Here is a 17,419-nt window from a genome sequence, read left to right on the forward strand (position 1 = left end):
ACTGAGCAATCTTATTCCATTGAATTAAAAGTCTATTACATCATTTAAAATCAACCTACTAATATCCATGTCCATGTACTAAAATAAAGCTGTAACCAAAAACTCAAACTAAATACTCAAAGTTTGATAAAACTCCACAACTGTTGGATATGACAACATTACCATTCCAAAAACCATTCGATTGTTCTTTCCCATCCTAAGGTGTTTCTCATGTTTGTTCGTTTGCAAAAGCTCCTACCTTGTCTCCTACAAAACCTGTGAGTAGTAACTGAGTCAGAACGAGTTGAACAAGATCACATAGTGGGCTCACATAATAAGAGTGCACAGTAATGAAATTGCATTATAATAGTGGTCCTTATGTCAATTATTAGATAGGCAACAGAACGAGAATATGAATATGAGAATCGCAATAAGAGCATGAGGACGATAGCCAAAAGACATGAGAACATGCATAGGGGGTAACACTAGATCATTGTAGAGAAAAATGACGCAAAACCAAAACATCGTATAGGTGGAAAGATATAGATAGATACAGTAAAAAATCACATCTTATAAAGAAATATATGGTCGCAAATCCAGATCATCATATGTATATACACGACAGCAATATCAATCACTTGCAGAAGCATGTGGATCAAAGTCATCATATATATATACACACACTAGGAAAAAACCCCGTGAGATGCACGTGCCGAGAAAGAACTGTACGGACCACATCATAGGTTGATCCAAACCGTCCATGTGATGGAACACAACATCAATAGGTTGTGCCCGCAAAATCATTTCCATAGGCTGATCCTAGCCCTCCAATCTATAGAGGTTTCCATAATTAAAAAAGCATAAAGGAGGGGGGTAGGATTGAAATTATGTGGCTTTAATGGGTGGCTTTGTTAAAAACCATAAAGGAGGGGGTAGGATTGAAAATATGTGGGTTGAATGGGTGCCTTTGTTAAAAAAAGTAAAAAAAAAGTGATGTGTAATTCTCATAGAATTTTGGGAGAAATTCAAATAATTCTCTCCTTTTCTCTTCTGCTAAATATATATATATATATATGAGAAAACGGTTCCTACACATATGTGTAGATAACTTATCTACACACTAGCTTAAAATACAGTGGGGGCCACATTATTTGGGTGATCCAAACCATTCATTTTAAAGGCCCTCACATAGATAGGGTGTCCACAAAAAATCAGATCTATAGGATCATCCTAACCATTCGAATTGTGGAGGCAAAAAATGGACTAATTTGTAAAGGTTTAAAGACATCCATTTTACCTCCACAAATCGTAGGGTTGGGATGATCCTATGGATCTGATTTTTTGTAGACACCCTATCTATATGAGGGCCTTTAATATGGATGGCTTGGATCACCCAAACAATGTGGGCCCCCACTGTATTTTAAGCTAGTGTGTAGAGAACTCTCTACACATATGTGTAGGAACCGTTTTCTCTCTCTCTCTCTCTCTCTATATATATATATATATATATATATATATATATATGGGTATATATATATATATATATATATATATATATATATATACCCATATATATATATATATGGGTCAATATCCATCGCATACCGAAGTAATGCGGCACAAAGTCATCGCATATATGCACACGGCCAAAAATAAAAAGATGATAAAACAGTTATTTTAGATGGTTATTTTTGCAGTTCTAAAATATAGGTAACGAAAGGCATGAGCATGATCATAGGGAACAAAACTATAATATCAAAGCTATTAAAGAAACCATTATTATATGAGTCCACTATTACTTTCCTTTAATTTTTTTGAGTGTAAAGAGATGTGTATGAAGCTCTATGTGTCACTCGGAAGATCAATTGTAAATATGACGTCTCAAAGGGTGTCAATCCAATTATCTTTAGTGTTTCAAATACTTTTTTAATTCTATCTGTTCCTCTTAACTTATTTGTTTTCCCTCACTAAATCTTTTTTAATTCTATTTCCCTCACTAAATCTATTTCCAAACTATTCTCACATACAAACCTAAATATAACATTCCACCTTAAAGAAGCTTTTCGTAACTATATCGTATTTACGATTCTTATCAAAACTTAATTTTTTATAACCTTAAGTGCTGATTTTTAATCAAAATAACGCCCTGAAGATTTTAGCTTATATACATATATATTATATATATATCATACCCTCTTTGAAAAATAATGTTTATACCCCATATAATAATTTTATATGATAGAATACACAAAAACAGTCCTTAAACTCAATAATACTTGCTGATTTTTATAGAAATCAGCTCCTTGCAAGTTGTGAATATCCTGTATATGACACATACCTCACATAAGCCAATACCTATAACTTGTATAGTATATAAATAAAGAAATCATTACAAAACATCCCATATTTATTGCTGTTATCTTTAAAGAAAAAAGCCCATATTTACACTGTTTATATGCTGATTTTTGGGGAAATACACTCTTAAAACTCATATAATATGCTAACATACCATATTCTTTATTAACAACAACATATACATACCACATGTTAAATATATAACAAATTATTCGAAAAACAGCAGCTATTATACGCTGAGTTCTACGAAAATAAAACCTCAACGCATATACGGCATACCCACATATCATACTTTACATGAAAAACAACATATAAAAGTTAGGGGTTCAAAAACTCACTAAAATCTATACAAAACAGTCACTTTTAAGTGCTTTTTTTTCTCTGAAAACTATGGCAATTTCCCAATAAGATCACACGCATGGCTTTTTCAAATGGAACCTTAGTCACTTTCATGTAAATTCCATGGTATGAATATATCAAGTCACTTTAAAAAAAAAAAAAAAAATTTTGAAAGGAAATTCCAAAATAAGGTTCTTGATCCTTAAAGTAACCAAAGAATTTAAGAAAACATGTTGTAAACCCTAATTAGATCAAATTAACTCAAACAAAAACAAAAAGATCGAATTTAAACCAAGAAATACAAAAAAGACATGTTTTGGGATTTACTCGAAAGAGAAAAATCGATTTGACGAAACCCTAGCCCTTCTTTATTCCTTTCTTCTCTTTTCCTCTTCTTTTCTTCTTCCTTCTCCCCTTCTCTCTCTTCTTTCCCCCCCTCTCACTCTCTCTCTCTCTCTCTCTCTCTCTCTCTCTCTCTCTTTTGGCATGCTTCTTTGACGTGCGCAAGTGGGGAGAAACCCGCGTTTTGGGTTTTTTATGAAACCCACTTTTTTTGGTATTTTGTGATTTGTTTCCAACTAAACTTCTAATTCAATTTTGTCTTTCCTATTCTAACCCTATCTCTAATAGCAAGTGTCCATCTCTATTCAAACTCTTTAAAAAGGGTGCATTTAACAATATTTGGAAACTAACTTAAGTTATTAAATTAATTTTAACAATTAGTGGGGCCCACTTGGGCGTGCGCACACTCCCAAAAGTGGGGTGTGCGTACGACCACTTTGGGTTGAGATTTGGGTTTCCAAAATTAATTCTTATCATCTCCTAATTTTCCTCTTATATAATATTACTAATATGCCCTTGTTTGAATTAAAGTTCCAAGATCAATTGGTCCCACAATTTCGAATAGGGAAATGATAAATGCACCCATTTTCATCACTTGGGACACCTAGCAGGCAATCAAATTAGTTGAATCCTTCTGACGTGAAGTACATCAGCCCCTCTGTAGTCATTGATACACTGCTGCTGGGTGTCCCAAGTGATGAAAAGGGGCACCTTTATCATTTCCATTTCGAATAGGGGTGTCTTATCAATATGATTGAGTGATCTCACTATGTAATTAGAACAGCGTAATAATAGTAATAATAATAATAATAATAATACTCAACTCAACTCAACCCAACAAAGCCTTTGTCCCAAACTAGTTGGGGCGGCTAAATGAATCCTTTGGAAAAATTTCATGAAAAAGTTTTGGATTCCAAAGTAGTTCTCCATAACTCTAACTTAGCATTTACTTTCGTCGATTAATACTATGTCATCTGCAAATAACATACACCACGGCACCTCATCCTGGATACCCTCCGTAAGCTCATCCATAACTAGCGTAAAAAGATAAAGGCTTAGAGCTATTCCTTGGTGCAATCCTATTGTAATTGGAAATTCACTAGACGTCTATCCTTGGTTATGAAACTAGTTACTCCTCCATCATACATATCCTTAATCACATCAACATATTTAGTAGGCACTTTTTTCCATTCAAAGACCCACCACATAACGCTCCTGGGAACCCTATCATACGCTTTCTCCAAATCAATGAAAACCATATGAAGGTCCTTTTTATTTTCTGTAAATCCCTCCATTAACCGCCTAATCAAGAAGATAGCTTCCATAGTCAATTATCCGGGCATGAAGCCAAACTGATTCTCTGATACCTTAGTCTCTTTTCTTAGTCTATGCTCAATTACCCTCTCCCAAAGCTTCATGGTTTGACTCATTAGCTTAATTCCCCGGTAATTAATGCAACTATGAATATCCCCTTTATTCTTATATATAGGTGCTAATGTACTCTTCCTCCGCTCATCAGGCATCTTCTTAGTCTTCAAATAATAATAATAATAATAATAATAATAATGATAATAATAATAAGAGAAAAGGGTTCCTGCGCTCGAGCGCAGATAGCTTATCTGTGCTTGAGTGCAGGAAACAGGGGTTGGGCCACATTGGGGGGGGAGGGGTGATCCTAAGCATTCATTTGGAAGGCCCCATCATGGATGGGGTGTGTACCAAAAATCAGCTCCATTGGATCACCATAGCCCATAGCGTGTCCATTTGTGGGGGTGAAAATGGATAGATACTGTTTGTCCACTAATCTGCCCATTTTCCCACCCCACAAATGGACACCCTATGATGATCCAATGGAGCTGATTTTTTGTGGACACCCTATCCATGAAAGGGCCCATCTAATGAATGCTTTGGATCCCCCCACCCCCCACGCCCCAATGTGGCCCCACGCCTGTTTCTGTGCTCGAGCGCAGAAACCCTTTTCTCTAATAATAATAATAATAATAATAATAATAATAAGGGTGGTCGTTACAATTCCCATATGGAGATATTGTTTGGCATTTGGTTACATGATGCTGGACCATTAATTCTAGTTGCCCTGACCAGCTTATACTGTCTGATACTTCTGTGTTTTGCCCTGATTTCGTTGCAAGTTATATAAATCCTCAATTTATTTGAATATGTAGGGAACTGCATAACATATATCTGTTTTTTAATGGCGAAGATTTATTAATAGGAAACTGCATAATGTATATCCTCAATTTTCCTTGTGTTTTTTCTGTTTTTCTTTTTTATTTGTGCTGTTTGACCCACTGCGTAATGTATTCGAAAAGTCAAATAATTGAAAATGCTCAGTCAGAATACAAAGGCTTCAAGTTTTAAAATGAGTTCATTCTACTCCCATAACAAGTAATGCTTGCCCATGTACTAGCTACTAGTTCCAAACCGGGGTATATATTTCATTCCAGACATATCCTGTTTCTTCTCAGTCACTTCTAACCTTGTTGAATTAGTTCTTCTTGTGAAATATATTTGCTCGACCTCTATTTGGCATTATACATATGAGCTAGTATTGGATATTAGGTGGGACTCTCAAGGGTATTTCAAGCCAAACTTTGATTGGGGAGGAGATCCTTTTGTCATTTCCATGCCGCCTCCGAATGTTACTGGCTCACTGCATATGGGGCATGCAATGTTCGTGACTCTTGAGGTTCGACAAAGTAGATGCTTGAGCTGTTTTCTTAATTTCAACATTAAACTTCAACAAACTTGGTATTTCTATGTAGTTTAATGCTGGATGTGCACTGATATTTTTTGGATTTCCACTGTTGTTGATTGGATTACCTATTTTACATGTATTTTCTATCAAATACAGATGTCTGTTTTCTTTGTTGAGATTTTCATCTGCGTTCATGTGCTTTTACATAATACAGGTAGGAGCGCTTTTACATCAAAATAGAAATCAGATGACCAAAGTATAACTGAACCAATATGAGGCTGCACACTATTAAACCAAAAATAAAAATAAAAATGAGTAACATAAGAAGTTTAAGATTTGCAAATCCAATTCCAAACATTTAGTGCCAAGTTAGCAAAATTTGGCGACTTAAAGAAATCTTGAAATAAACCTCCATCTGTATGCTCCCAGGTACCTGTAATTGTGATATTTTTTGCCAGAACCAAGGTGTCTTTCTGTGGAAACCTCAACTTAAAAATGTCAACCTTAGCGCAAAATGACTTAATTATTGATCTAGTTTCATGCTTATTGCAAGTACTTTATGTTTATGATAGGGCCCCTCCCTTAAGTTGTTATGTTGTTTCTTCTGTGTATTTAGGACGGGCCTCATCAATATGAGATTTAATGGCTTCTTTATGGTAACATTCTTGCCAATACATTATCCTTATTCTGGCAATCTCGAATGAAGAATATAACTCCATGGGCAAAGGTTCCCGTCATGATGAACCCTGCAATGTATCAGTGATGAGTATATAATGCAGCGTGAGTAGTTAAGTCTTGTGCTATGAATGCATAAGCAGGTAAAGAATACATGTGTTAAGGTTCCAAGGAAGTACTAACCCCTAAAGAGGCTAGAGCAAGACCTAATTGAAAATGAATCAAATTATTGATTGTGACATAATGACCCTTATGCCCACGGCCCAATCAACCCCTAGGAGAAGTATGTGCCTCTAAATGCATTACACACAAACAAAAACGAGAAATCAAATAACGTATATATAAAATAAGGGAAGAGAAGATTCAAGAGGCCTGTAACGATTAGCATAAAGATGGATGAGCCAACTTGATATTTTGGTGTTATCGTCACTAAAAAGAGATTCTGGATTTGGGTTCTATGGAGAAGATTTTTGGAGCACCACCACCTACGACAGGGACTTAAAAATGAATAGCTTGGATCGTCCAAATAAGTGAGCTCCCTGTACTCTTATATTTTGGTGGAAATACACACCCACATATCATATAAAATCTCCTTCTATACATGTATAGGTTTTAGGCTTATCCATAACTATAGAATTAAAACCCGTCACAAGAAAATATTCACTGTCTTGGATCAAGGTATTCCCTTCCCAATATGCATTGACTATGGATATGCTATTTAAATGAATGGTGCATGAATACATATGGTGATGCTACTTAAATGAAATGTGCATGTAATACTTGTTGGAGGGCTGCTAAAGACATCATTCTGGATATCTTATGCTTGTACTGTTTCTAATTGAATGAACTACTCAAATCATTATTAATGGACACATTGAAATCTCAGAGCTAGATCAATATCAAGCACGTCAAAAAGAATGTAACAAGAAAATCGATGAAGATGATCAACTGATCATCGAACAAGAGTCAAGTTCAAAAATTCCCTCAAAAGAGGAAAACATGTGTCTCAATTTTCAGAATAAATTATTATATATAAAAGTAAAACTCAACCCTAACGTAAATGCCCTACAAAGATCTCGACTGTTGTCTAAACCTGAAACTAGCCGTTGAACCAAACTAGATAGACCTAAATTCTTAAGATTTAATAACTCCTAAAGCGAAAGTAGAATTATATTCAAACTTAAGCCGTTCTCACAAATTTCCAAACTAGAGAGCTTCCTAAACTAATTAAAATTAACTCAAATTAATTAAAAATCACCACAATTTTAGTCATTGAACTCTTGGTACCTTTTGAGGTCCAAATACAAGAATTTTGAAATATGTTTAAATTGTTTGTGTTGTTTTTGGAAAGATCTCAGGAATCTGGTATAAAATGCGAATCTGGTATAAAATGCTTAAACCATACTTTCAGGACCAGAGTTATGCCTCTTGAAATTTTTCGCATTAGTTTGAAGTGACCTAGTTTTTTTGATTTAGAATGCCTAAAGCGACGTTTTGGAGCAAAATTATGACTCTTGGAAGTTCCTGCATGAATTTCAAGGGACCTTGTTTTCCAGTTACATCCTTAATTGAGTTACCATTTTAATCTCTTCGGTTACCATAAGAAATCTAGAGTCAAAATTCAAGAACATGACATTCCATCTTTCATTTTAGCAGCATAGGACATTTTTCTATCCCGATGATTTCTCTAAAGGCATGCTATGATCAAGGAAAGGAAGACCTTAATGCCATTGATCAGGTGACCCTGGTACTAGGGCTGATCAGGACCATAATTTTGTTGTATTTAGGAAACTTGAAGATTTTTTCTAGAGCCATTTCCATACTAGTATTTAAATTTTTTCTTGATACATCTATTTTGTTTTGAAAGGAAGTTAATTGTTTACCTTATGATTCCTTATCTCCATATTCTGTTTGACTTGACATTCTGTGTGCTTTGCTCACTACTATGTGTGAATGATGCATTCATTAGGTATGGAGCATGTACATAGATATTATGAGAATTTAATTTTCATTGACAAGTTTATTGTAATTTGGGCTATAGGCTTCAACATCTATGGGTTGTATGGTTACATTTTTTAAACATTTAACTTATTTGGATTTATTACAGTTCACATTCTAGGTTATGATCCATCAGCATTCAGGAGGATATGATCGATGCCTTGTTCACATATTTTTATGTGGTTTGTTATGCTAGGATATTATGGTTAGGTATGCACGTATGAAGGGGAGGCCAACACTCTGGCTTCCTGGGACTGATCATGCTGGTATTGCAACTCAGGTTAGGATCCATCCTTGATCCTAAACAAGGCTATTTGTATCTGTAGCTGGATTAAATGTTTTCTTCTTGAATCCCCAAATTTTATTAGACCCTTTATCTTATCATAGTTTTACATATCAAATGCCCAAATATTTGTACCCGTTTTAGTTTATATGTTTTAGATTTAAAATTTGTTTATGCCTGTTTTGAATATTCGTGTCCATTTTACTGCACTGATTTTCTCTGCTTAAAATAATTGTAACACATGGGCGTTGAGCCCTTGACTTTAGAAATTTGATTCATGACTATTAGACATTCTCCTTTTATGGTCAATAGATGCTAAAACTTCAAAGAAAAGATTAAGGACAAGGGGAGTAAAACCAATCATATGAAAAAAAAGAAGTTTGCCATAAATCTTATTGTCTGGAGATAAATTTTTATCATTCTGTATCTATTTCTGTAGATTTTTTTTTTGTTTCTAAATGTTTGTTGCCAATTTTGTAAAATCAAATATTTGTGAGCTATAAAGAATGACTATGGTCATGGCCTTCCTTCAAACAATTCTTTATGGAATTTGTCTTTATTCTAACATTAATTTAGGCAGCGTTGTCTTGGAAGTCTTTTTGTGGAGAGATTTGATTGAAGTTGCCGCTTTTTTTTCTTTTATCTTAAAGAAGACACTTCTTTGCAAGACATGGGTTTCAATGTTCTGCTTAGAGTTAGTGGGATCAGAGCCTGGATATCTCTCCAATCAGAGATAAGGAATGGGCTTGGCTATGTTTGTACTTCAACTCTTGGTGTGGTGACAAATAGCTTGTTTGGTTGTAGAGTGGTATTAAGAAATAATGTGTTGCAACTTTTTGCTTTTTTATATTTGGAAACCCTTCCCTTTAGATTGTATACGTGGTGGCACAATAGATTCATGGTTTTAAATTTCGGTTTCGGTCGGCACAGAAATGGAAACATTTTGGTTTTCCGTGAAAATTTTGGTGAAAATCTTGTAAAATCACATAAACGTATGGAAACATATGCAAAGGATGAAATTTTATGATGCAACTTTGGGAAATGCTAGAATATGCACAAATACATACTTAGAAACCATCACATAGGCAAGAAAGCAATCTATAATGGCTGAATCGCATCGAACACCTAGTGACATGCGTTGTCGCACATGTCTGCAACAATAAAGTCATTAAAAAAGTACAATGTAATGAAGTATAAGAAAGTACTTCATTATACTTAGAAACCATCACAGAAGCAAGAAAGCCATTTATAGTGGCTTAATCACATCAAATACCTAGTAACACGTGTTGTTGCCCTTGCACATGTTTGGAACAATAAAGTCAATAAAGAATTACAATGTAATAAAATAAGAAAGTACAACAACCAGTCATCCCTCCACGGACCCCAACTCTATATCAATGCCACAGAGTTACGAGGTGTTATTGGTCGCATGCCGATATGACAATCCATGCATAAGAAATGATTACTTTGTTGTGTAGTCCAATTATGCTGCCTACGAAATATCATTCTTCACTTTAATGAAATGAGATGCGAAGTAAAACCGCTTAAAAATTTTTCCCCTTTTCTGTGCTTAGCCAGAGATCCATCATACAATTAGTATGTGTTACGTAAGATAAAGAGAAAGAAGCAAATAGTGAGTTAGGGAAAACTCCCCTTCACTCATGTATTTATATAAAGCCAAGAGAAGTACAAAGATAACTATGCCCTTAGGGAAATACGCTATATCCAACACTCCCACTCAAGCTGGAATGTGGATATTATACATTCCCAGCTTGCTACAAATATCATTTAACTTTGACTTAGGCAAGGATTTGGTGAAAATGTCTGCTAACTGGTCCACAGATCGAGTAAAGGAAACATGTATCTTGTCCCTATGGATTCTCTGGCGAATAAAATGGCAATCAACTTCTATATGCTTGGTTCTCTCATGGAAGACGGGATTGGTGGCTATGTGAATCGCAGCCTTATTATCACAGTAAAGCTGAGTTGGAGAAGCTGCAGAAAAACCAATCTCTGACATGAGGGACCGTAACCAAAGAAGCTCCCCACTCGTATGGGACATAGCTCGGTACTCTGCCTCGGCGCTGGACTTCGAAACTACCTCTTATTTCTTACTTTTCCACAATACTAGATTGCCGCCAACAAAGGTGCAATAAGCCGTGGTTGATCTCCTATCTGCTGGAGATCCTGCCCAATCTGCATGACAAAATCCTTCCACCTTGACATGCCCATTTTTCTTGAATAGCAAGCCTTTTCCCGGTGCCCCTTTCAAATAGCGGAGAGAATTTGAACTACCGCTGCCCAGTGAGAGGTACGTGGAGCACTCATAAAGTGGCTAACTATCCCAACTGCATAAGAGATATCTGGGGTGAACTAGTACAACAGAGGGGGAGGGGGGTATTTCGGTATGGGAAGGTGGGGGGGGGGGGGATTCCGTATGGGGGAGGGGGTTTTTCCGTATGGGTTTTTTTTCCTCGTATGGGGGAGGGGTATTGTCGTATGGGAGGAGGGGGGTTATTGCCGTATGGGAGAGGGTTGCGGTAGATGGATTTGGATTTGGCTTTGGGTGGATGAAATGGAGAAGATGGAGGTTGGTGATTCTCCCTAGGGATCGGAAACCCTAGGGCTCTGATACCATGTTACGTAAGATAAAGAGAAAAGAAGAAACTAGTGAGTTAGGGAAAACTCTCCCTCACTTATGTATTTATATAAAGCCAAGAGAAGTACAATGATAACTATGCCCTTAGGCAAATACGCTATATCCAACAGTATGATACATAGTTTTTGAAATTTGAAATTCCCATGACTCTTCATATTGGAATGAAATTTGGGCCCACCTTCGATTCAACTAGGAGGGACCACAATGCATGTTGACAAAGATAAAAAAAATCTTATATGTTTTCTACCTTTGCAATTAGTATTGACGCCATCATTTGCATCATTTACATCCGAATGACAATTTATCTATAATTGCAACAAATTAAAGGAAAGATGACAACAACAACGAGGAAATCGAGTTTCAGCTTGAAACTTGCAAGTATTTTATTTTATTTTTCGATTTACGGCAGATTAGGGCAAGATTTATTTTTTCTTTTTTGAGAAAAAACAATTGTATATTTTTTAAATTGAAATCGTTTCGATCATTTTGGTCGAAATTTCGATCGAATTAATGAAGTGACATGAATCCATCGAGATTTTGTTCAGTGGGGATGGAAATAGAAACATTAAGGCCACGTTTGGATACCTCATGTTTTTGTATTTGGATTTGGATTTGGATTTGAGTTTTGGATACAAAATACATCAATCATCCTCATGCTGATGTTTACGAGAGAGAGAGAGGGAGGGAGGGCTTTGCAATTATGCGGGCAACACCCTCCGCCCCCTCGACATGAACTCTGGTCCTCCCCTCACCCAAATTTATCTGTTTAACTTCATCCTCAGTGGGTGGGAGAGAGAAGACAACATATGAACACTATGTGGAGAAAGGTGGCGCACTCTCCTTCTCTGTTTTCTTTTCGGATTCCGAGGATGAGCCGGCCGATCCTAACATCATTTATGAGGAGCCGGACGACAAAGCCTCCTCCTCAGATAAAGATGTCTCAGGAGAGGGAGGGAGGGAGGGTTGTTGTAGCAGCAAGGTCGAGGAGTAGCGAGGGTGAAGGTAATTGCCACAAATATTGATTTCCAAATAATGTTTTGCAGAACAGATCTGAAAATCGGATTTTTTTTACTGTTGTAGCTGATTTGGAAATCGAAGGATCTGATCCAGTTCCAAATCTCAACTGCAATGTGAGAAATCCAAATCTAAATCTTGTGGATATCCAAACGTGGCCTAAGGTAATTTTGTGTTAGTTTTGGTAGAAATTTAAAACCATGGCACGTTCCCAAACATTTAGTGAGGAGTATTGTTCCCCCTTTGAGACAGTAAATTTTTATATCATTTATAATTTTTTTAGCTGTTATTTCCTTTCTTCATGAATATTATAGTTTTCATTCCAAATCTTCTAACAAATAGAAGGGAAAAGGATATACCAAATGGATTTCTTTCTTTTGTGCTCAAAGTAGTGATGCCACCAATTCTAAAAGTCGCGGAGACTAGAATATCAGTTATGGTAATGAATGAGGAGTATTGTTCCCTCTTTGAGACATTAATTTTTATATCATTTATAATTTCTTTTAGCTGTTATTTCCTTTCTTCATGAATACTATAGTTCTCATTCCAAATCTTCTAACAAATAGAAGGGAGACGGATATACCAAATGCATTTCTTTCTTTTGTGCTCAAAGTAGCGATGCCACCAATTCTAAAAGTCGCGGAGACTAGAATATCAATTATGATAATGATTAATTTGAATTTACTGTTGAAATGGGTCCAAATCTGGGATGTCCACTGGCATTCAATCAACAGATGGTTTGCTGTCTCATGATATCCGAAAATACAGAATCCCTAGAATAGGGCCATGTTCTTGGATTTGCTGCTTTTAAGGCCAAGACTCCACTTTTTTGGGTTGATAGACATGATTCAAGCTGACTAAATTCATACTTCTGATAGACGGATCATCATTCGACAAGAAATTGCTTCGGATCTTATCAATTTTATCTGCCACCAGAGGTCGATCTTAAGGAGTGACATAAATTACGAATATTTGAGAGGCTTTTAAATTTTAATAGCGTTATTCAATCTACGAAAGAGAAGTGTTTACCTTTCCATGGCTCCACTCTGGATTCATTCTGCTCGATAATGGAATCTCAATTGTGGATACTGAGGGCCGTACCTTTCAAGGGAAAGCCCAAATGTCTTATGGGGATGGTCGAGGGTATGAATCCCTTTATTTTTAGCTAGGGAAGAGGTTGATTCCTCATTCCTATTGATACCACATAGAAAGGATTTATCTCTCTATATTTTTTGGCCAGTCGTTTCTTCTACGGTCCCCTGGGTACAACTTCCTGGGCTTGGAGGAAGCTATTGTTCACATGCTTTGATAAGAATATAGCCATAGACCCCGCTACAAGATTAAATAAGGGGAAATTGTGTCTCCTCGTCTATGCCCTCTTGATGGCATGAAGTGACCAACTTCCCCACCGTTTATGATGATGGAATAGTGATCGTATGAGATGCACCAAAATTTCTATTTTCTTCATTTTAATCCAGAGCCCATTTTTTGAAGGGTCCACAAAAACGGACTAGTGATCGTATGAGATGCACCAAAATTTCTATTGTCTCTATTATCTTAATTTTAATCCAGAGCTCAATTTTTTTCAGGGTCTATAAGAGGAGGGACCATTCCAATCAATCATACAGTTTCTCTAAGTCAATTTTGACGTACCCATGTTTTGTAAGGCCTTGACAGGGTCATTCACTTTCTTAGTAGAAAGTAGAAACTATACTATCGTGGATTTGCCGTCCCTTCACAAAGAACCTTAGAGATAATTTGCTGTACCCCAACTATTCCTCTGTTCTTTTTGGAATGGAGGGGGGGTCTTGAGAAGGCTTCTTCCAGTGCGATTTAAAATTGTTTGGCTATGTATTGAGAAGTTCAACATTTTGTTTTCAAATGGTGGAAGTACAACTCTTTCAAGGGTAGTTTTAGCATTAGATGCATCTGTGAACTTAAAGCTCTCAAGTCTACCACACATAAATTGGAAAAAATATAGCTTCTGCGACCTTTCTATTAGAAAAGATAAAGTTAAGGTCGATATCCATTCTCTAGATAGTCTCAAGGAGTTTGGTCCTCTCTCTACTGTGGACAGACTTGGAAGGAATGTCCTGAAAAAGGAATGGATGGTTATTACTGACGCAGGGAGCCTGAGAGGCAGCAACACAAGATGAAGATCAACACAAGAAGCAACTAAAATAAACTCGTGGGGGTTTGAAAACCCATGCCACGGTTTGGAGAAAAGCTCCAATGTAACAGATGACAGATGACATGAGCGAAGCTCCTTCACCCACGTGAACGAGCCAATGTTCTTCACAAAAGATATCCCAAAAATAAACTTTATTCAAATCTGTCTTTCTTTCCTCATGTCATTACATTATATAAAAAGCCAAAACCTAAGAATAACAACCCTAAATTCTTGCCTAACTATTATTCTCAATCTTTTAACTAAAGCAAGATAAATAAAAAGAAGAAACATGACTAAAACTTTCCTAAAATAGTAATCCCGTAATATAACTATACCATATCCTAAAACTGCCTATAACTTAGCCAAATCAACTCCAAATAGTGTAATCTTGGGCTCTTTAGATAGGTAATCGAAAAACCTTTCTAAAAACACCAAAATCATGCTAAAAGAACAAGATTTGACGTCCCAAAAAATACCACAAATAAAATGACGAAAATAAGAATTTAAAAATAAAAGATTTGATCCACGCCGCACGTTCTGTATCAATTACTGACCTAGAGGAAAATTTTTGGAGTCTGAGATCTAGGGTGGTTTGGCTTGAGGCCGGAGATAGCAATTTGGAAATTTTCTATGGAACTGCCACTTACTACGACGACTTCCCTCACCTTTCACCCTTAGAGGTGGATAAACTAGAACCCTCTTTTCTAGAGAGGAAAGCCGTTTTGCTCTCTTTTCCATGGACATGGATAAAGCTCCCACGCCGGACTGCTTTTCTATGGCCTTCTTTTAGGAATTTTGGGATATTATTGACTTGGAACTTATGCATTTTATGGAAAGTGTTTTTGTTTTGCCACCTTATGACTAGAGATTTGAATGCCTCTTTCATTGCTCTGGTCCCAAAAGTGTATATATATTTATATATTATATTCATAGTTTAATTATTTACAGCTTGTCGTTAGATCTATCTATGATTGGCCTCATCCTAATAATGTGAAATAGACATACCTTAGTAAAGGAGTTATCCCGAAACAATGGTGTACATACTATATGAACCCTTAAGAGTGGGCATTATTTCCCATGACAACAGCTTTATATTAAAGCCATTATTAATACATAAATTGTTATCACGGTATGTAATACCTGTTATTTTCCAAATCACTAGCACTATTTAAACCAATGTTCTGTGTGTAGCGAAATGCATATGAAATGGTACCGTTATATGTTTTTTTGTTAAAACTGCTCAATCTTCATTGCTTCAATCAGGGGCAGAGCCTGAAATTTGAACCGTGTGTGTTTGTGTTGTGTTGGGGGGGGGGGGGGGGAGGGGGGAGGAGGAAGGAGAGGCAAAGAATAGTTGATATATAACAATAAAAAAAATGACACAAATTTCAATTTAAAAAATAATATATATTTGGTCATGCCCACCAAATGATGCCAATATGGTGAACAAACAATCAGTGGAATAGTTTATTAGTTGTACAGATATTGTTTAGTTGACAAGAAGTATGCCAGGATGAGTCACATAAAAGCAACATGTTGGAATATTTTTTCATAAATTTTGTCAAATAACAGATATGTTAGCAGACAAAAATGGATGTAAATTCCTTGCATCTAGGTCAAAGTAAGAGTTAATATGAAAAGAAACTTCTTCCCTTCACAATACGGGAACTGCTTTAGAAGTAAGGAAAATACTTCTTCCCGTTCCATGAACCATCTCCCTATAAAATCATAAAAGATTTCCATCGATACCTAAACTCCAAAATTGAAACCACATTGAAATGAATCCAATAGAGAGAGAGAGGGGGAAGCCCTATTTGTTTTGGATTTTGAGAACCGATTGTGGGTCCAAAACTGATTATTGGACTCAAAATAAAAACAAATTTGAGTCCAATAATCAGTTTTAGACAATCGATTCTCAAAATCTAAACCAAACAGGGCCATTATTCATGTGTGAGGGGATGCAGCATTCAAATCTATGTTGGTTCTCCTATCTTTCACGAGATAGGGAAGGAGGACAAAAGAATACTACACCAAGACACAATCATACCTCCCTAACGATGCCTCCAATAGTTCACTTCAACCCTCTTTTTCGATTTCCTGAGAACCGACTGTGAGTCCAAAACTGATCATTGGACTCAAAATTAAAAAAAAAAAATTGAGTCCAATAATCGTTTTTAGACACAATCGATTCTTAAAATCTAAAACAAACAGTGCCATTATTCATGTGCGAGGGGATGCAACATTCAAATCTACGTTTGTTCTCCTATCTTTCACGAGATTGGGAAGGAGGACAAACGAATACTACACCAAGATACATTCATTCCTCCCTAACGACGCCTCCAATAGTCCGCTTCAACCCTCTTTCTCGATTCCCTTAAGCATCTTTATTCTGTTAGAGTGTTAGCCAGGAGAGATATTTCCTGTGAATGGAATCCCCGAAGTTAGGCCACACACCTTCTGTGTTCCCGGGGAAAAACACTATCTTGCAGTTGCAGAGACACTTGAGATGATGAAAAAATCAGAACAATCCACCACCCTATGCATATTTCCTCAAGCATTATATGGACAACTCATCATTTCCTTCAAACGACAATGGTTCATCTAACTGTTCCTGTTGAAATATGTGATCACCATATCCATTCCCATATAAAGTAAGACAGAGAGGGACACTGTGAGACTGTGTGTGTGTGTGTGTGTGAGAGAGAGAGAGAGAGAGAGAGAGAGAGAGAGAGAGAGAGAGAGAGAGAGAGAGAGAGAGAGAGAGAGAGGAACATACCCAAATCTTCAAAGAGAGGAACATACCCAAATCTTCAAAAATCGCCGTGAGCCTGTGATGGGGAATGAGAGAACCATACATTGCGGTTTTGAAAGATCATAAATTGTGATAAT

At 36.4% G+C, this 17,419-nt stretch overlaps 1 protein-coding gene across 3 annotated transcripts in view; it reads left to right on the plus strand.

Annotated features, from left to right (window-relative positions):
* The window catches only part of EMB2247 (protein EMBRYO DEFECTIVE 2247), a 92,763-nt gene that overhangs the window by 2,544 nt on the left and 72,800 nt on the right, over positions 1-17,419 (plus strand). For 2 of the 3 annotated variants that reach the window (XM_077369744.1, XM_077369745.1), the window contains exons 1-2: positions 5,599-5,722; positions 8,514-8,684. In XM_077369744.1, the coding sequence (XP_077225859.1) occupies positions 8,607-8,684 (78 nt within the window). In that variant the 5' untranslated portion in view covers positions 5,599-5,722; positions 8,514-8,606. Of the gene's footprint in view, positions 1-5,595; positions 5,723-8,513; positions 8,685-17,419 lie in introns of those variants that run through there. The other variant, XM_077369742.1, reaches the window with a different exon arrangement.

Source organism: Tasmannia lanceolata, unplaced genomic scaffold (genome assembly GCF_043159265.1).
Source record: "Tasmannia lanceolata isolate RefF3 unplaced genomic scaffold, GAP_Taslan_0.1 ptg000029l, whole genome shotgun sequence".
NCBI lineage: Eukaryota > Viridiplantae > Streptophyta > Magnoliopsida > Canellales > Winteraceae > Tasmannia > Tasmannia lanceolata.